Raw genomic sequence first — 21,931 nt, 5'->3', positions numbered from 1 at the left:
AGCTGAAATATCCTTTTAATCTTCATGCATCAACAAGCACAAACAATTTTCCTATTTCCTTACTTTAGAGCATATTTGGTTACCTTTAATTATATTTGTAACGCTTCATTTTTATTTTTTTTGCATTGTGTGCATTATGCAAAATGTTGAACGAAATATTTATGAATTATAAATAAATTGTTGCTATAAATGACCACCAACATAATAATAATAATAATAATAATAATAATAATAATAATAATAATAATAATAATAATGTTGTTCTTGAATATGCCTCTCTTGTTCTTTTTATTCCATTAATTGCTACATTATTTCAAATTATGATATTTAGATTATGCTTTTGGAATAAGATGAAGGACGCACAAGAAAACCTTCCGTTAGGCTTTTCTAATGCATTAATTAAGAAACATATGATAATGGTTGTGTTGTTTTGAGATGAGTTTCAGTTGTTATCGGCTCTAAACATCATAAAACAGACAGAATGAGTCTCAGCTGTTATTGGGCAGAATGACTCGTCTGGGTGTCCAGCTCTCCGTCTCGCAGCGCGCAGACCAGCGTGGAGAGAACGCAGCAGCCTGTGATCGTGTTTGGAGCTCGCCGGCTTCCTTATCCCTCGGCGCTCTGCTTCCACGGTGCACTAACCAAGTTAATAATTATCCGCTTAATACGCTCGTTTGTTCCGAGGTTGCATTAGAAAATCATTACCGATGGAAATGATGAGGTGTAACAAGTTGTTGATTAGGCGTTTAGAGCTAAAGGCTCCTAAAGACAGACGTATGTTCTGGGAATCGCTCGGTGCCAGAAAAAAAGCTCCATTGTTTTTTTTCATAGTGCTGTGTGACAGATAGAAATCGGTGTTTATTTAGTGGGTGAGCCATGAACTCCTCGATACAGTTTCACCCAAAAAATGTGTCCTCACGTGCATGACCCAGACTGCTGAGAAATAACAGAGCCATATAAACCACTCGATTAGAAACGCCTGTTTTTGTCGATTATGATATTTGAAATGTTAAAAAATAACCTCAGGACGTTCTGTGGAGTTTTTATTGTTTTGCTTCAAGATACAAATATTTTCATTTAATTTACATGTTAGGTTTAAAATAATTGAGTTTGGTTAGAAGGTCACGTTATAAATCCTTCGGTGGTCATAATTATTAAGAATGTGAGAGAATCATTAAAAAACAACTCGCTTATATAATAAAGATCTCACGTCTTTGAGGAAAGTCTTTTTACCCAGAGTGCAACAGCACGAAGTTGCGGGCTGTGCAGAGCCGGTTGAGTTTAACGATGGAACCCTGTGGGCCTTTACGCACTGACCCTGATCGCTGCTGGTTAATAGATGTTCAAATCGCTCTGCATTAACAGAAACAAAGCAGAGCAGTCTACCTTTGTTCCGTAGGCTACTGTTGGTTTTCCCCCCCGAGGCTCCGGAGGAGAGTTCCTGAGTCTGACCGAAAGTGATCTTCAGATGGACGTTCCTCCTCAGCGGAAATGCGTTTTAGTGGCATTCCTCAATAGTTAAACATTTTAGTGCACGTGTGACCATTAGTGGTGTTGAGACCTCAATTAATCCTCGTTTAATATCCTCTGTACCACACTGGATGTCGTAATGTGTTCAGATTATATATTAATTATGGGATTACAGCAGTAGTTGTAGCATGTTACACATTCGCCAATCAAGGAAACTGAAAGAGAGAATAGTTAACATCAAAGACGATGAAGAGTTTGATCTTTAAGGGAACATTCCTTTAACATGGTGCCAATATTTCTATGTGATAGACAAGTTAAAACAATGTTAATTCAGCCAAACTGTTTCCATTGTGGGAGATACAGCCACAGAGAGACACTTCACCACCACACCGTGTATATAAACAATGGAAAGAAATATTTTTTTTACCCAACAGGTATCATTGAAAAGCTTACGGTTAAAAACGCATCTGACTTGAGAACTTTGGCAGACACACACACACACACGCGCACACACACACACACACACACACACACACACACACACACACACACACACACACACACACACACACACACACACACACACACACACACACACACACATATTTCTGGTACTCTACATTTATCTGCAAATTATACAATTTTAAATTCACTTTATTTCAGGATGATCCACTCATAATCAACACTGCCTCCAGAGATTACTGTCGAAAATTGATTTCTGATGACTTTTGTCTTCTAACAATGTGGAAATATAAAAAGTGTTGCAAACAGGTTACAAATGACTTTGACCTGAGCTCAACAAACCAACATCTATTGTAAACATGTCTTCAAACGTCATTAAAGTGTCACTAATCAATATAACACCATTGTCTAAAACATGGCACATAAATATAAATATATATATATATATTATATTATATACATTCCACAGGTTAATTGTCTGTTTCAAATATCCAAAGTTGTTTTTAAGGGGAGAGGGACAAAGAGGAAAAGCCAATCTGAAGACAGATGGCTCAATTTAATACAAGTGCCGCCCTCTAGTGGCCGAAACAAGATGCTCTTATAATGGAGTCTTATCTGATTAATAATAATTGAGAAAAATAGGATTTTTTTTGCTGATGCTTGCCTTAATGAAGAAAATTGCAGTAACATAATTATAGTAAAAGTGAGTTTTAACGATTCTATTCTTTCTGAAAGTGTTACATCTGTGTTACCAAAGTTCTATTTATAATAATGTTCAGAAATGTGTCTCATCTCGTGGAAAACATGTGATAAATCCTCAGTTCATTATAACTTGACACTTCACTTGACTCGGTGACCTTAAAACTCTACTTTACTTCTAATGTTTGAGACCTGTGGCTGAATAAAACCTTTCAATCTGAGAAACATTTCACTCCATCAACTGTCTGACGCTTTACCTCCAAAGACGTGCGAGATCACTTACCAGTCTACCGACCCTGTGTTGTTGTTGTTGTTGTTAACCCGATGCTGCCATCCAGTGGTTGAAGGAAGTCAGAGCATGTTAACAGGATTGAAGGTTTCCTGCAGAGTTCACCTTTGACCTCAGTGGGTTTTTAGTTCCAGTTCCCAGAGGTTTCCCTCCCAGCTGTTTCAGTGGGACATGAGGAATATTACCCTGATTACACTTTAGTTCAAAACTGGGAGGTTAATACAAGACGTATTAATGAACATCATGTAAACTGTAAAAGGGCGCGTGTGAACTCAAACTTAAACCCTAAAAAAATAAACGGAAACGGACAAAAAACTAAATTAGCAGTGTTACAGAAATGTGCGCTTACTTGCAGTGGTTAAGATTCAACAATTAGTATTTTTTTCAAAAGTAGTATTTGGAGTTTGGACATCACAATATTCTGATGTTTCAGTGGTCAATAATGTCAAAGACAGAATCTCCTCAGCTGTGTTTTATTTAGGCAGCAGAGGATCAGAAGAAAATGAAAAAGACAAACACAACCAAAGACACAAATTAAGCTCTCCAGAAAAATAGCATCACTAACTGCTGCAAAGTAAAGTTAGGCTTCACTAAACTGAATTATGTAAATTAATTTCAATTGATGTGCCTAAAACATCTCAGGCTGTTTCCTTTTGTCATCTCAAATCTTTTAAATCATTATTAAATTCTACGCATTCTTTTAAAAACAGCCCCTTTAGTTATTTTAATTTGATGACTGGTATGATTAGACCAAAGTATGTGATAAACTATTAGACATTAGTCTCTGGGTTTTATTCGTTACTTGGCTCGTAGATAAACTTCCGGTCTCTTCCTCCATGATGAAGATGAAACCAGCTGAGGCCCGGGGGTTTCCCCTCTCACCTCCCGCGTTCATTAATAAACTAATTGGCCATTTTGTTTCGCATTAGCGTTGTGTGTTCAGCTAATCTGTCCCACTTAAATACTTGGAAAATTTCACCCCATTATAACGAGATGGGAAAAGTAGCACGTCGCTGCGTTTGTGCCACCTGCACGAGAAGTGCCGTCGTTTAGCCACCTGTACTGGGCCCCGCTCCTCCACACCGGCACCCCTCCTCAGCATAAACAAACACCCCCCTTTCAACACGGCCTGGAGACAAAATACGTGTTCATATCGAGAGAAGGCATTTATCTCGGCCTTTTTAGCTTCTTCTGCTGTGTTTCATATCTAAAAGATAATTTTTTACTTTTGTGAACCCGAGCCCTTATACAAAGTCTATATGCACATTTTAAAGCTACTCCAGCGAAATCCTACACACAGTTTCCCATATGAGTGGTACAGGAACATTCTTGCAATGCTAAATGAGATATGATGATTGTATTATCACAAATGTGCTTTAGGACAATAATAGTATCTGAATGAAAATTGCAGTGATTTATTAGGAGATTAAATCATTGATAAACAGATAAACGTATCTACTGCTGAGTATCATGAGACTGTTGTGCTGAAATATTAGCGAGATACTACAACATTTTCGGTTATTTTTAATTGTTTTTCCCCTTTTATTCATGTGGTGGTGTGCGTAAAAGACGCACGTTGGATCAATTACGCGTTCACTCTATTTGTCCTTTAACTGTTCTTCATGGTGTTCTCTGTCACTGAACACGATGTGAACGGGAACTTCTGTTTCCTGGGAGAAAGCGAGTCCGTTCTCCTCCATGAGGAGGATGAGGCGAGCTGTGCCCGTGTCAGAAGTCATTGTGCGTCTCCAGTGCGACCCTTTCACCACGAGACAAAGGGCGGCTTCTACTTCAAACGCTTGTAATGAAAGCTAATGACTATTAGATGGAGTGGAGGGGCCCTCGCCTTTGCAAATAAAATGCAAAGACGGATTTTTTTTATTTTATTTTTTTTTACAATCGCCCACCCTAAAACGCGCGTTATTCAAATGAAGTGCACTCTCCTTTTGGAGCTGGAGGTTATAACTCTCCATGAGAACTTTCACACCTTCTCACAGTAGCTGCATCTGCGCTGAGTCACGTGACGAAGCTCATTTAAACCTAGGAGGAGAAATGTTTTTAAAGGTATTCAAATATATAAAGAAACAGCCAATAATAATAATGACAAGACGAGGAGTGATGACAAAGAGATAAGCACATTCTCATCTGACTATTACAAAATTATGTTTTTCATTTTTAAAACACATTTGTATTGAGCTGGAACTATTCAGTTGCCAAACCTTCTGGTTGCAGCCTCTCAGATATGAAGGTTTGTTGCGTTCCTTTGTCACATATGACAGTACATTGAACATATTTGGGTTTTACACAGCTGGTTGGACAAAACTAGCAGTTTGAATGTGTCACCTTAGATTCTGGGTAATGATTTATTGGGGCAAGTTTCACAATGATTTGACAATTCAATCATGAAAATAACTTATTACAATTCATATTTAATAACTTGGTGTTAAAGTCTGTGTGCAGCATGTTTTATGATTCTGACCAACATGATGCTAACTATCTTTATTATGGCCGTTTATAGTCTGCACTGGATATGAGGTGTTGTGGCCTTGTGTCACTTGTCAGCTCGTATCCAACTGAATCATATGCAACTGAATCATATGCAACTGAATCATATGCAACTGAATCATTTTCATTATCAGTAATCTGCAGAATTCTGTGATTTGTAAAATGCCGGGAAACTGTGAAAAAATGCCTGTCACAATGTCCCAGAGCCCAAGGTGACGTCTTTAAATGGATTGTTCTGTTCGACCAACTGTTCTAATCCGAATTGTATTCACATTTCTATCGTATAGAACAAAGAAAAGCTGGAAATCCTCACATTCGAGAGGCTGAGATGGGCATTTGTGTCGTCCTTTCTCTTAGAGAAACAATTAATCGAGTCGTCAAAAGGTTTTTACCCTTCCACTAATTGCTTAAGCTATAGAAAATACAGTATAAGCCAGCAAAGACACAATATATTCTAATAGTGGATGAAGAAGCTCCAAGACAAATTGTTGCCAAAGGAACAAAAGCAACAAGTCAAGAGGCAAATGAAGATGTAACAGTTGTCTTTCATAAGCAGCTTCACCGCAGAGAGTCTTAAGAAACCCAGCCAGCGTTGGCTTGTTTCCAGCCGTTAAGGTGCCCTGTGCTAATTGGGACGACCCCCCCCCCCCCCCCCCCCCCCCCCCCCCCCCCTCCATCCCCAGGACTTTCCAGGCTTTCCCAGGCCTCTGACTGCTTCTTTCTTTCCCTCAATGGGATTACGTTGGGCTGTGGAGAGCGAGGGGAGGAGGGGGAGCTGATCACATCAGAAACGGCTCTCTGGGGTTTTTACACAAATTCTGCTCCTTCAGCCCTAATCAGACGGAGCAGAGACACCAGGAGAGAGCAGGCGGGGGGGTGGCGGACGAGAGAAAGAGATCAGCTCTGTTAGCGTTTATTAAACTTCCCTCTTTGATACTGTCACCAGCCGTCTTCTTCTCCCTCTTACAGCAACTTCTGCTGCATGCGTTCGTGGCATGCTGGGGTTACATTGGTCTCTTATGTCTTTGATGTGTTTACACAGAAGAGGCCTGCAAACGTCCCCAATGTGCACCAACATTACAACCAGTTATTGCTTAAGAACATAAAAGTGAATGTGATCTGACTGGAATAACTTCAGGCTCTCGAGCTTGTCTTTCATCTTTCTGCTTCTGCTCAGTATTTAATCTGAATTTGTTTTTACGTTAATCTTTTATAGAGTGGATTTGTGCCCAGCTGGTTTCAGGAGAACATTGTGCTCGGAAAAGAGACCTTTATTCTGAAATCATTGTGCACAGGAAATAACTGCATTTATAAATCAGAGCAAAAGAAAGGATTCAGCAGTTCTCTGCATCTGTACAAAAGAGAATCTGGTCAACATGCTACACTCTGTCATGTACAGTATACTGCCTTACAGTGGCCGAGAGCAGGAACTACAAAAACAGTGGAAGTGAAAAAAGTGCATGGAATTTCTTTACCACAGTGTGTAACAGATATAGAAGATGTCAAATGCTCATTGTGTATGTGCTTATAGGCTGATTGTTAAAAGGGTCAGAATCAAAACAAATAACTTTCTGTGACCAAAACGCCTTTATATCCGTGCTTAGACATCATATATTACTTAATTTTTAAGGTTCAGGAGTAGAAATGTTAGGGAGTCACTGATGTCGACGGGTGCTGAACCCTTAGAAACAAACATTATAAGAATGACAGAACTCAAATTATAAGAATTATTCAAAGTGAAAGCTTCCAACATTGCCTGGGTGTTACAGGCATCTGTTGATTGGTTCTCCATTTCCACTCGTCACTTAAAGCATATTGCTTTATTTGATGTGATCAAACTCAACCTGCCACTGAGACTATTTGGTTACAGAAAGTCAATATTAGTCATCAGGTTTATATAACTTTAAGTTTCTGGCAGTTTTTCACTTCCAGTTCTCTCGTCTCAAAGTCAGTGTTTTTTTTGTGTTCAATTCCTGAAATAAGGTTTGTTGTTAACACAAGCGTAAGAGATTTTAACGTTTTGTTCTGCGATTTAAAACACATCAGTTAATTCTACTCTTGTGAATTTTGAACCCTTTACGTATCTTTAAAAAAGCCGGTTGTTAACAAGTGAGACGACTAAACATCATCGAGTGGACTTGTCTGCCTTCACAGCCTCCGTTCTTTATATTCACGCTCTGTGACCGTGGTGCCGTTAGCTTTTAGCTTACTAGCCCAATGTTAGCTTTTTTCCATCTGGCGATCGCATTCTCGCTTCACAAATCATAACATTTGTGTTCATTTGTTAAAATGAACATGCTGATCCGCATCATAAACGTTTGTTTGCCACAGAGATTGTTTTCTTACAATAATACAAAACTAATCCCGTTGGCTTTTTGACGCGGGAACCAGGGGGATGCTAACTTCCGGGGTCAGCCTACAAAAAACACGTCATCCATGCGGCACTCTATTGTCAAAGGATAATAAATCTACATATCAGTAAAGTAGTTTGATGGAAGGTAAAAGTCTGTGATAATACATTCATTACCACAAAGTAATCCACGTACTAACTTATTGTGAAACAAACGTGAGGATTACAGAGATGGACCCTCCGCCTCAGATGTCTTTGTTTAATGTGACGGAGTGCTCCACAGGACGGGACTTTCAGGTTGACCAGCGCAATTAGCCGCTCTGATGGACTAATTTGCTACATCCCAATCCTTTCTGCACACTGTCTTCCCTCGCGGTTTATCCCTCATGTCTGCCAGGCAGGCTTCAGCAGACAGCGTGAGTCCCCTTCCACCTGGAGGGAAAGACGAGGACTCTCAACAAAGCAGAGACGGGACACCTGCCATGGGTGGGAGGGCCTGTGTGAGCCCCGTCTATTGAGAGGCAGTGAGAACAGGCGTATTGACCGTTTAAACAGATTAAACAGTGAGACCCAGCTCTCCGGCCCTGAGACAGACTGACCCCTACCACCCCGGGTTACAGATATCCTCACATAATCCCTGAGCTGGTTATTTATTTGCTTAGCTCAAACCAGAGGGGAACCCGAGTCCGTCCCAGACTTCAACTTAGATCAAACCGGGGAGGAAATGTCTCGCCGTGTCTCTTGGAACCGGGCGTTCAGAGTGAGATGAGAGGAGCAATAAGGGGAGGTCAAAGGGCATGATGATGGTTTGATTGGGATACATTATAGAGGAGACAGGTTTACTCTCTGTGGGTAAATCAGTTTCTGACACTAATGTTATGTCAGTTGGTTAAAATGAGTCTGACGTAACTATGAGCAGTGGTTTCTCATATTTAGGCTAACCTGTTGTTCTTCAAAGCCCCTTAAATCACCGTTCCAGATCTTCTAATTTCAACACTTTTCTTAAACATTAACAAAAAGTTGCACTAAATGAGGGTGAAACAAGACTAAATGAGCCGTAGTCAGATTTCAAATTTGAAAAAGCACATCTTTAGATTTAATGAATTAAAAGTTTAACATTAAAAAGTCTGCTTAATCTGCTTCATGGTGTTTGAGTGATTTGATCTGATTTGACAGTTGCTAAACAAACCCAGAACTGTCATCAGATTTTGCTGCTAACTCCTGATTGGTGGACATAAGTGCATGATGTCACGTGTTCCCAACTGAGCCTGAAACCAGTTTCAATAGCACAGAGAAAACCAGAAACCTCTTATGTAAAATACTAACTCTAACTTTTATAGAATATTGTGTTTTAATGTAAAATGTCTCGTCTCAGCAGAAGCTGATTGGAAAAAAATGGGCCTTTAAAATGTCCCATGAGTTTAGCTGTTGCAAATAATAAATGAGGATTTCTGATTTTGTGCAACACAAAATGTAACCTTTGACCTCTACCACTTGGCTAAATAAGAAGGAATAAACAGGACATGGTTGGCATTAATGTCATAAAATATATTTCTGAATATGTCATTCAAATGTACAAAAACTGAACAGGTGAAGTGAGCTTATCAAAGAGCAAAAACATTTAAATATATAACTATACATCTATTAAATAACCGTAGTTGGAGACACAGGCCCCCTTTCTCAACACATGTACAAAAAGTCTCAAACAGTCCGGTGGTGTTCGGTCAACAGTGGTCAGTAGAGTCATCAGACACGTCAATGTCCACGTCCAGGTCGGAGAACTCCTCATCCTCATCTCCTTCGTCCCCGTGGCCTTGAGATCCGGGACTTTTTAGCGGAGCGGCCAGGCCCAGTTTGGCCAGCTTGGCCTGCTGCTGCTCCAAGCTCTGTTTGCGCCACTTGATGCGTCGGTTCTGGAACCAGACTTTGACCTGGAGAGAGAGCGAAACATGTATTTTAGAAAAAAAATCCAGTAAGAGACGAGTTTCTGAGGCTATTCCTACAATTCTGATTTGTTTTCCTTTTCTCACCTGAGCTTCTGTGAGCTGTAGGGCCGAGGCCAGGAGGAACCGCTCTGATCCCACCATGTACTGCTGTCGCGCAAACTCCTTCTCCAGCCGGGAGAGCTGCTCGCTGGTGAAGCTGGTGCGCATCCGTTTAGACTTGCCACCTTTAGTTTTGAACGAATGCAGCCCAGCGTTCACTTTGGACATTGAAGCTGCAAAGAAGAGATGACGCGTTTAATCACACTGCCACGTGAAAACAGTTTCATTTTGACATTTACATCTCGCTCTGCTAGATCCAGTAAATAGTGAAAAAACACTCTTTATTTACCTTGTGCGTAAAATGCTCCACGACACGAGGATTGGTAGGAGAAAGGAGGGCAGCAGTAGACTGAGTATCCAGGCTGCGTGTGGAGCGCAGGGTGCAACATGTTTTGAGAGTAGAGGTAAGGTGCTGCTGCCATCGGTAAGCCCGCGTGTCCGGTGAGAGGCAGAACTGGGACTCCTGGTTGGTATTTCTCTCCGCACGGAGTCGGACTCGCCCGGCAGCTGGTTGCGTGCTCCGGCTTGGCGAGCAAAGCATCGATGGTGAAAGACTTCCCACTGGGAGGCTTCGTTGTTGACACGCACTGGCTTCCCTGGTACTGCGGGTACAGCGATGCCGGTGCGTAATTACGCACGGAGTATCCATAAGCTCCCACTGGTCTGTTCGGCACCTGCATTCTGACAGACGTATTTTTTTTTTTAATAGCGGTAAAGTATGATCTTGATCCTTTGCAGAAAGCCAGTTGTCGCTCCGAGTGCAGCAGGAAAGTGAATGCTGCTCCTCCTGCGGAGGCTCCTGATTTATACTCCGGCCGGACACAGAGGTGTCAACAGCCCCCCATCGGTCCTTTGTCTTTCTAAGTAGCAGATGAGAGAAACGAACATCCCGACAACGTATCCAATTAATTGGTGGAGTAGTACAAGCTGGGATTGTCAAACATCCTAACCCTTTGAATGACAAGGCTTTTGAAGAGTCGGGGGGGCAGGGAACTCGGGAGATTTACTGGGCTACAAATTCTTGCATGGATCTTAAGTCCAAATGTAATCATTACCGCTGGGAAAGCCTTGATGTTACCAAATCATCCTATTTGGAGCCTTTTAAGTTCTGGCTGGCCGACAGATGCTCTAAGCAGCGTAACAAGTCGCGTCAGTACAATAACAGAGCATCTACTGTGTTGAACTCCACTTATTTTTATCTTGCAAACTTTTTAATGCACTTTGTCCAACCTTATAATTTAGGGACAATCAAGACGTGTGTGTGTCTGTAAAAAAAACTGTAAATCAAGAGTCACTCCTGTTTTACAACAGCCCATGATCTTCTATTCTGTCCAAAATGAATGCGCTTTATTTCAAGAGTGTGTTTTTTAACAGCAGCGGTGTCGCTCTTGAAATGGAATAACTGCCGTGCGTAATTGAGGCGTCAGATTCAGCGGGTCAGGTGTGGCGACAGAGTGGTGCTGCTGTTTTTCTTTCTTTCTTACCAAACTGCACCTCCACTAATCTCAGGCAGCGCGTTAATCCACAGGTTGATCCATCCATCCCATCCTTTGAATGCCAGACTGGGAAAGGCCTCTGCTCTGGTTGATTCCTAAAACAATCCCGGTTGGTCTAAAGCCTGAAATCTGTAGGCTGGATTTATTTTGTGAACAAACACAAAGTGTCTTGTGAATTAAATGAATCTCATCAGGCACTTGGAAAAGAGACCTTTATTGTGAAATTCCAAATTTGCATCGGATATAATATCCTTAAACGGCTTTTGTTTTATCGGTCTCTCATTAAAGGTTTGAAGATGAAGACGCGGCTTCTTTAAAGGAAGTGATTTGCTTTCTTACACCACCGCAGCACAAAGACATCCTCTCTTTCAACTCGGATTATTGCCAGCTCTGCAAACCTTCCAGCCTCATTTCCATCATTTGGAGGTGGCAGAGAGGCTCTGCAGAGCCTTAAGTAACTGTTAAAACACATTTAAACACCGAAGCGAAGCGCCTGTTCCCTTTGACCTCGGGGCCTTTTATTTATCTTCTTTCACTGACACTAGAATGTCTAATGACGAGGGCAAACACAGACTTTGTCGACCTGGCCTGAACAATAAAGATGCTTCTTCTGATGCCTCTGCGACCGGACCACCCACCCCATGCGCGGTGTTTGCTGGCGTGCACTGCAGAAAACCTCTGTCCTGACAGATCACTCAATTCACATTTAGTGTTGAAACCTCGAGTTGACATGAAAGCTTCAAGTTAAATGGCAAGAGTTAGAGGAAGACTGCAGATGTTTCTGAGTCAAACCAGCTTGAAAAACATTTATCAAATAATGTTTTTATAGAGAAGCAAGTTTAGAATATAAGCGAAACTAATCTTAACAAGTGGAATTAACAAAAAAAATGTAAAGCCTCAGACTAAGTATAACATTTAATTGTCTTTTGGATTTTTTTGTTGGATAAAACAAGACATTTGAAGGCCTCATGTTGAGCTCTGGGAACCTCTGATGGACACTTTTCACATTTCATTTGAACATTTTAGAGGCTACACGATTAATCGATAATTAGAATAATCATTAGCTGAAACCCTAATAAAGACTAAAGAGGGAAATCTTTTTCCATTTGCAGCCGAGTGCTCCTCCAGTATTGTGCCTGAATATGCTGACATGTCTTTTTCATGATGTCGGCAGTGAACCCTGTGTGTCCTCTAATGATGCTGCAGTGAAGGCAACACGTCCTCCTTGTGTATTGGAGCCAGACAAGGAATACACGGACCATTGTCCCAGAGAGTTCTCTTTTCATAGTCATGGCCTGAGAGGAGAAAGAAGCTGAAGGGGCTGCTCTCTAATGGCTCTATGGGCCATCCTTCCCACCAACAGCTTGAAACTGCTCATCAGCACTTCATTCAGTATCTGCTGTTGGATGCAAAATGCAAAGCGGTCTCTTATTAGGATTCGTTTTTTCTTCTGGGAGCATCACTCAGAGAAAGACTAAAGGTTACAGATGTTACATTAAAACGTTATTCTCTCTGAGCATTCAGTGTACGAACAAAACTACATATAAAGCTGTTTAAAAACATCAAATTCTACACAGCAAATGGTCACATACACTCTTGTGTACTAGAATGTATGGCCCATATGGTGTTTGGCATGTGTTGGATATTAATGATACAGAATATATATCTTTATAAAACAACTTAAAAGTGGTAAGCGTTCCATTAGAAAAAATGAATTACAGTAGACCGTTATCGTATTAGACTGTCATACCTGCAGAACGTGGTGGAAATATGTTCATTTTGATTCCATTTGCATTAGTAAAAGTAGCAATAAAAATACTTTGATACATGTCCTGTTTTCAAGATGTTACACATAAAAATTATTAGGAGAACAACACGCTCAAAGTTTTAAATAATAAAAAACTCCCTGTGCTGGATGGCCCTTGTATTTTATTGATTGTTATAGTATAAATATATTATTGGATCATACTGATGTTATCATGTTGTAGATGGATGGTTCTGAGCTCATTACTTCACGCAGCAATGGAGAGTTTATTTTATTAACTTTTCAAAGAAGATATAGTCACTAAAGTGGAGTCAAAAGGAAAATATTCAAAGTGCCTTATAACTTGTAGTAAAGCAGACATTCGTATTACCTTTAGTTGTTCAATGTCATCTAAGGTTTCCCAAGAAATATCAGATTCATGTTTGGAAAGTATTGTGTCTAAACTATATAAAAATGTTTAACCTTCTGCTCTCATCTAGAGAGAATTCCAAATGCAACGCTTGTGAGTATCTTATCGTGAGGAGATTTAAAGATCAAAGTCGTGATCTCCCAACAATGGATGCTACAAACTTTATTAATACAGGAGTTATGGCATATGACAGAGAAATGAGATCAGAGAGGAGACACTCTGTTCTGTCTCACCTTCCTCGCTCAGCTCACGCGTGATTGAATGAAACAAAAGCACGGAGAAACACTGTCATCATTATTATTATTGAGGTGAAAGGGGATCGTTCTCTCACCTGGACGACACATTTAACAGGCACTGTAATCTGGGCCTTTCCTGTCCACGCACATCCATCGCTAATGAGTTTATGAAGCCATTTACAGGATGATCCACAGCGGCCTGCCTCCGTCCTGAGGGCTCATTACTGGGACCTGCTGGGCCTCGGCCCTCACCTTGACTATGAATGGGAGCCCAGTAAAAGGCCAGGTATGCTCCGTCTGTCTTCAATACACATACAGGCTCTGCTGCGGGCTAATATGTGTGTGGTTGTGTCGTTTTTTTTCCCAGCAGCACGAGGAGCCGAATTTGATGTAAAGTTGCAACTGAAGCACCTGCTCTGAAGCTGCTGGGAAAAAATGCACACTTGGCACCAAAACTTGGGACTTGAATATGTTTCATTTCAAGCCTCATGACAGTCCAACCTTAGAGCTGTCAAGTCCTCATTTTAACTTGAATCCAAGTTGATAAAGCTCTTTTAGTAGCAGGCTACCAATTCATTATTCACTCCTCGTTAACCCTTTGTGTCATGTGCTTTGGCTGGAGAAATAGTATCCTTCTAGCGCCTTTAGCTGGGACCTCTCAGCCTCCTCTCTCTCTGTAAAATGGGCTACATTAACACCATCAGCTAAATGGTTCAAATGTGAAATGAACTGGCTAATTCCGGCATTGATGCAGCGTCACTATGCAGATTCTGTGTGTTTTTCATTTACACGTGTGGCAGAAGGGAGGACCTCCAGTCATCCGCTGCTCGGTTCTCCCGCTCAGCAGCCATTAGCATTAGCATCGACACCAGCGCTCTGAAGTGCTACTGTACGAGCTGCTCTCCTCGGGGCTTAATAGTGGCCACTTAGTTCCAGAGAGTCCTCTCACAGAATAGACCGTCCATGTCATTACCAACTTAATGAGGGATTTACTTTTTCCCCGATCGGTATCTGTTGACTGTCACGACGGTCCCGTCCTGGGAATGGAGGACGTGTGTATTCGACCTGTCTGACTCTCCATACAAGCCACTACGCCACTGAGCTGAGCAGAAACAGATACCTGCAGTCAAGTTTATGCACTAAGAATACACTAAAAGAAATCATTTTAGCTTTACTTGCTACATAGGGTTCATAAAGGAAGTTGTATCAATAATTTGGTAAAGGAAAGCGTCAGTGTTTTGCAGATAGAGAGACATACCACAGCATTTTAATAACTCGATTACCATAGACCTCCTAAAACTAACAACCTTCCCATCAGCCTCAGCTGTATTTTGTGCTAATTGTCTAATGTTAGCATGCTAGCATGCTAAACTAAGACGGTGAACAGGATGAAAATGATACCAGCTGAGCATCAGCATGTGAGCATGTTGTAGCCACCTCACCAAGCCGCTAGTATGACCTTAGACTCTAAGTGTTGATGCATTTCCAGGACAGAAGTTGTCAGATTTTTCTAACGCAGCTTGTTTTCTGATGTCAGACTCGTACTCTGCTGTCTCTCAGCTAACAGAGAGGATTGGAAGATTAGATTCTGGATGGTTGTACATCAAATCCTATATTTAGGTCAGGTGCAGGGATGAAATAACAGTCAGGTGTCTACATACTGGATGAAAGGCAACGCATCCCTTTGCCAGGTAGAAAGCTGTCAAAATGATTCCATTTAAAGGACTAGTTCAACATTTTGTGGAATATGTTTTTCACTGAAAAGATCAATGTCACTCTCATGCATGATAAACATAAAGCTACAGCCAGTTCGCTTAAGCACAACGTGTTGTTTTTACCTTTTGGTTTTTGTATGGATTAAACCTCATTGTGTATATTACTGAGCTTTACGTGGATTCTCTGACTTTGGGACTGAGCCAGGTTGGTATTTTTCTGACCTTGTGATTTAATGTTGAGCGCAGAGAGCAAGGTGCACCGGTGGGAGGAGAGGTGCAAACAGGCGAGAAGTTCTCCTTCTTCATAAAGCACCTTTTGCACTTGTAGCTCCGTGTGTATCTTATAGATATAGTGGTTTCAATCTTTTCATTGCGTCAAAATAATGTAAAAGCTTTATTTACATAACATTTTCTAATCAACTTAAGTTTTTTCTCCATTTCTCTGCTATGCACATGTGTAAACATGTTTAGGAGACATTTAGTGGTTTGATTCTTAAGCTTATGCAGGAGTTCATCGTGCATTTTAAACTGTAAAACCTAAAACTGTCAGTGGTTTGTCAGAAAGAGTCAAAGGTCAGCCGGAGACTTCGGAGGGATTTCATTAATCATTTTGCAGAAAGTTAATACTTTCTCACATGGTAGTTCTTTCATTTTAAAACCAAACCTTTCGTCTTTTTACTTTTCTAGTCGAGGTACCGTGGTTCATCGGTTTCTTGATGAATGCATGAAATGTAAATGTCATGTGGACATTTCACATGTGTGCTGATTTGTAGAGCTTCTTTATGAAACCAATCATTGTCGTGTTTTAAAGGGGCCCCTTCCCAGGTGCTTTGAGGGCTCTGTGGAGACCCCCTCCCCCCCATCAATCCCCTTTAATGGAGGTGAGAATTGGCGGGTTGGACTTTAACACTTGACCTCTGTTTACACTTCCTGTGGGTGTCGGGGCTTGTCCATAAAGCGCTGCTCGCAGGACTCTGCTGCATTGAAAGGAGACAGAGAGCGGCCGAGCACCCCGGCGCTGCGAGCTGAATGCACTGCTGCTCCTGGGCTGTGATTATTAGGACAGGCCATTTCCTCTCTTCACATTCTCTGTTTGCTTATATTACTGCCACACTTCCTCGACCCCCCACACACCTCCCCGGGCCTTTTATATATAGGAAAATGATGACAAACCTGCATATTCAACCTGACCGTTGTTCTCAGCGTCAGTCTGCTCTGTAAAGGGGATTTAATCGATGTTTCCAGAGATGGAGAGAGTCGTTTCTTTTAGATGATAAGAGTCAGTAGCTTTTGAACAGCTGCAGCTACCGATGATTCTCTCTATAAAAGGTCTTAAATCTAGAGCCCTAGATGGCTTCTTCAAATTTCTTCAGATCGCTTTGTCTGACCAACAGTCCAAAACCAAAGCAGCAAACTTTTGAGAATCGAGACACATTTTCTGTTTATTGATCAATAGACTTATTGTTTCGTCTCTATTTCTTTTAAATATTATCCAGACGAGACATCTCTTTGAAACTGAAATCTGTCTAAAAGGGTTTTAGTTTTTTTAGGAAGTGAGTTTGTATGAACACTGTGGTTGAACCAACATAAATACACAATTCAGTTTTATTGAGCGTTGCTCAGGCACAAGTAAATACAGAATAACTGTCAGATAGAGGGCTGTGAATGCTGTCGATACCATGGAAATATATGACATAAATTATGGTTATAGATCATTCTTAATAAAATATATCACACAGTTACTTTAGATCTTCATATAGCAAAAACTAATGAGCACAAAATAGTATATTTATTATATTTTGTTATAAGTTTACAATGTGCAGTTCTTCAAATAGCATCAATTTATCTTCACTCTAACGTGTCGTCATTGACAAAGGAAAATCATATCTCTATCATGTAATTTACATAATAATAATCACATAATATTTTACTTGAAATAAAGAATGAAATACTCTTTAAGGGTTGCAACTTGTTTTCACTTCTTAGGCTAATAAAAAACGTTTGAATTATTAAAAAAATGCATTGGAACAAATGAAAATAAAAAAACAATGATTATAATACATGCTGATAATACAGTACGACAATATATGTAACACAAGTCATATTTGAAGTGCTTAAAGTTGGGAATGTTTATATATAAGTAAACTGAATCTAAGTATAACTGTTTCTATATTGTAGCATGTATAGAATGAGAGGGACAGTGATGTAATAATGTACTCCTTGAGTATATATTATACACAACTGTTTATGATGGGGCCGACATGCACTGATCAGTAATTCATGTCCTAGTAAATCACTTAAAGGCTTCCCCCTGGTCACCTGGAGCTCACACAGAGGCCTGAAGACGTTGTTCTAGTTAGAACACGTTCCCAGAAAGTGTTCCTCGTCTGTGTTTCGTTGTGACGTAGAACCTCAGTTCAGGAAACGGACAAACTGCTGTCTGCACTATAGGATACCGTGATACCATGAAAAGACCAAACTTAACAGTTCATCCCTCTTGTCTCCCTGAGCCCATTAGTCTTAAATCCTAAATCTGTAAAAAGTGGTTACAAATAATATAATTTGTCAAAAAAGTTGAATAATGTCCTTAAAAAGCTGGACAGCGTAGTTTTTAGCATGTTACTCATTTGTTGGGGACTATTTTTAGCGGCGGATGAATCCACATTTGGTGCTCAGTGCAACACAGTCTCAGTGCAGTTCTTGAAATGTCACAAAATCTATTAGTTGTTTCGTGCTCCTCGGCATGAGATTGTGTTCTGCTATCTGTGGGAACATCGTCGTGGTTGGGCTTGAAATAGCTAAGCACAGTTAGGTTACAGCGACAACACAAACGTCAGGTTAAGGCAACAACACCACAACAACACTGCAACACCGGTCTTGAGGTTGAAAGTACGAAAGTCCTGTGTTGGTTGGACCCATCCACCTGCCTTCATGCCCACCATAAGTGGTCTTTGTAAATATTTAATACCTCACTCTGACCTTTGCATAGTCACAGGGATGCATTTAATTGTGTGTCCACCATGAAAAAAAAGGATCCTAACTGACTTCCCGTTGGCAGTGTTCTCGTGCTGAGCGACATGTACACAAAACCATTTATATCACGTTTCCTGTCATGATACTGGGCTGTCTAGTGAGTATTTGGGGCGGCAGGCCGGTGTGCATGTTCATGGTGATGAAGGAACACGTCCCCCAGTGAAAGAGTGAGGCTCAAAGATGTGTTTTTAATGGAGCTCTATGGCTCAGAGGAGGAAGACGTGTTAGTACATTCTGTGCTGGTTTTGGTCTTTTCTTGAAATTTGTTAACATTAAGAAAACTATGAAATTTGCTCCTCTTTACTCGTTACTTTAATGTTTTTTAAATCGCACATAATTTTGTCTTGTATGTTTTTTTCATGTTCCGCTGCTTCTCTTTAAGTGTGAGTTTTCTTTGCATTGACAACAGAAAGAGAGGCCTGTGTTTCAGCCTTCACTCCTCTCTGTAGTGATGTAGGTTTACTGTCATCGCACCTTAGGTTGTTGTCTATTGTGTGTGTCCACGTAACTGTGAGCTGAACAGCAGATCAAAGCAGTGGTCTCCATAGAGAAACGCCAAACAAAGACAGATACGCTCACAATGCCCGGGCCGTGATGGACTCTGAGTGTTGGGAGCAATAATTAGAGCAGACAGCCCACCTAAAGGCACATTACACCTCACTTCCTCGTCCTTTAACTTATGCAACAAGCCATGGACATGGTGGCTAATTTAGTGTTTTTACAAGAGCTGACTGAACACTTCAAACAAGACCACACACACACACACACACACACACACACACACACACACACACACACACACACACACACACACACACACACACACACAGGCTGACAGGTAGACTGCAGATCTGATGAACATCTGGGGACATCTGGTGGACGAGAGAGGTAGAGGCACTTCAAGTGAGGAAAAACCTGAACAAGAAATAAGTCACATTATGTCTTCATCCAGAGATACTCACATATTTTTTTAATGGACCAAAATTATAAATTGATATAGAACTTATCAATATCACCAATTATAAAAGTCTTTACAAAAAGCAAACATAAAACTATTTTTAAAAACAAGTAAAAAGCTAAAAATAAATAAAAGTAGAAATAACAAAATGTGAGAACAAAGGACCAATATGCACAAACACACAGATTACACAAGATGTTGGAATAAATATCAAGATATCAGTAGATGTCTGTGATAAAAAAGACCTGAACAAACTTGTTTCACTGCAGATGGTCAGCACAAGTAAAATAAAATACTTTTATTTGCCGATTATTAGATTAATCTGACGCATGAAACATTTCAATAACACAGATTTGTGATTGCTTTTATGGATGTAAATCCCTTGTCATGTATGACAAAGAGGAGCTAAGGAGCGACCATATAAACAGTATTGACACTGCCCCCATGTGTTCACTATACCGAACAACATCAGTCAGAATCAGAATTGCTGGAGATATAAAGGTAAAGAATAGACAGGACTGCTATGTACACAAGTAGTAAACAATAGGTGTTTACATAAATATACTTAAAACGCATTTATGACCAAAAATAAAATATAAAGGAAACATGTATAGTCAGGTATTCTGTAAGTTGTAAACAGTACAAATAGTGCAAAGAAATTAATACGGAATGGATATACGCGCACTGATTGTGTACATGTAAAGATATATTGTATATACAGCATGTAGGATTCATATTGACATTGACTGATGACGCCATCCTGTCATATATTTAGTCTTGGGTGCTAAATCAAAGCTGTTCAACTTTAATATAGAATGTGTTCATATTTATGTATTTCCACACTGACATGCTTGATGCTGCATGTTGCTGTATATCTTTAATGCTTTATCACCTGTTTCCTATGGAACCAAATACTGCACTTTATTTCATTCATAGGCCTATTGTAGTCAAGGAAACATGTCTTAGATTTTTAAAGTTTATTTGTATTAACTCATTATAATTCATAATAATTATGTGATGGACCTATGAGCCTCTTGCTGTTTATTCATAAACACATAATCATCTCTAAATATCTGTGTAATTCTTCAAGAGTCCTCTGGATGGGGATCTTACCTCCTTTAGCAAAAAAAGAACCACCATTGTTGTAGTCCAGAACTTGTTGTAGTCCTAATTTTGATCGTACCCATCCTGCAGTTCCACAGATCACCAGCAGGTGGCATCGCGCTACAAATATACAAGTTTATGAAGACTGTCTGGCAGCTGCTGCCACACACACTGTGTCACATGTTGGGACTGAATACAGTCTGTGAAATGGATGAATTAGTGTCGAAGAAGATCAAATATCAAAAGGCATTTCATTTGCTTTGTGAAGGTCAAAAATCAAAACCTCTTTCAAACTTCCTAATACATTTTTCAACTTGCCAAAATATGTTGAATTTGAACATGAATTTCACTTTAAATAATGACTGTGATTAACAGCAGCGAGCTTTCAAGAGTCTTAAGTGAAATGAACTCTTACAATCAGAGCCGGCTCTGTCACTATATCTTCACATAGTCTTCACTGCTATGCTCAATCATAGAACAACACCTTCATGTTTCATGCCGACAGACTTACAGAGTTTCCACTTTGACACAGACAACCTCTGAGATAAAAAGGTTTGATGACCTTTAGATGTTTTTATAAAAGTTGTTCATCTCATCTAAAGATGCTGAAAGGACAATGAGGTGATGCAGTGTTTCAGGCGATGGTTGTACTGTGCAATATGACGATGAGGTCGTGTTTTATAATAACTAGCTGAACTACAGTTGAAATGAGCTGAAATGAGTTCCATCTTAACGCCCTGAGGAAACATTCTCTCACCTTAAATGCTCCGCTGAGGGACTCTTTTACAAATTAAAGCATAAAATGAAAGCTGACTGTCCTCTGAACAGGATGTTCAACCCCTGCAGGGAAGAATGACCTAACCCCCCCTCAATTAATCCAGTATTAATAAAGAATCAATCAGTCGGGACATTATATTCAAGGGCTGCTAATTGTTGAGTTTATGAACATTTAATAACGTTACCTTTGATACTTGTTGAACTTATTAACTTTTAATCCCTGACCTCATCCATGATTAATAACTCTCTGTCTGATCCTTTTTTTTAAATGAGGCCCCAGCTCAGCCTCTGACAGATGGGCAGCCCAACCGCTGCCAACTGCTTTCCATGCAATATTCAAGATGTATGTAACACACACACACACACACACACACACACACACACACACGTGTGCCCATCACTCTTATTAGCAGTCAGACAAAGGGGAAGTGTCACTGCCACAAGCTGGGCGTACTTCTGGACGGGCTATAACTCTTTTCTATTAGTTCGTCAGTAAAACAGTGACACAAAAATCATTAACATACAAAGAGCAGGCGGATATAATAGAGTGAGAATGAGTTAAAGTCAGTGTATCACACGTCAAACTGCAAACATCAAACTAAATATGAACTAAGTCGT

The 21,931-nt window shown here is 40.3% G+C and overlaps 1 protein-coding gene across 1 annotated transcript; it reads right to left on the bottom strand.

The window, feature by feature from the left end:
- Positions 1-9,499: 9,499 nt before the first annotated feature.
- On the bottom strand, positions 9,500-10,500 carry noto (notochord homeobox; the record flags this gene model as incomplete). The annotated part of the gene is made up of 3 exons (XM_079175018.1): positions 9,500-9,706; positions 9,806-9,993; positions 10,110-10,500. 3 exons carry the CDS (start codon positions 10,498-10,500, stop codon positions 9,500-9,502), a joined length of 786 nt encoding a protein of 261 aa, XP_079031144.1.
- Positions 10,501-21,931: the final 11,431 nt, after the last annotated feature.

The sequence above is a fragment of the Pholis gunnellus genome, assembly GCF_910591455.1.
Source record: "Pholis gunnellus genome assembly, chromosome: 15".
Classification (NCBI taxonomy): domain Eukaryota; kingdom Metazoa; phylum Chordata; class Actinopteri; order Perciformes; family Pholidae; genus Pholis; species Pholis gunnellus.
The sequence above is the reverse complement of the archived record's forward strand: the minus strand, read 5'-3'. Positions and strand labels throughout refer to the sequence as shown.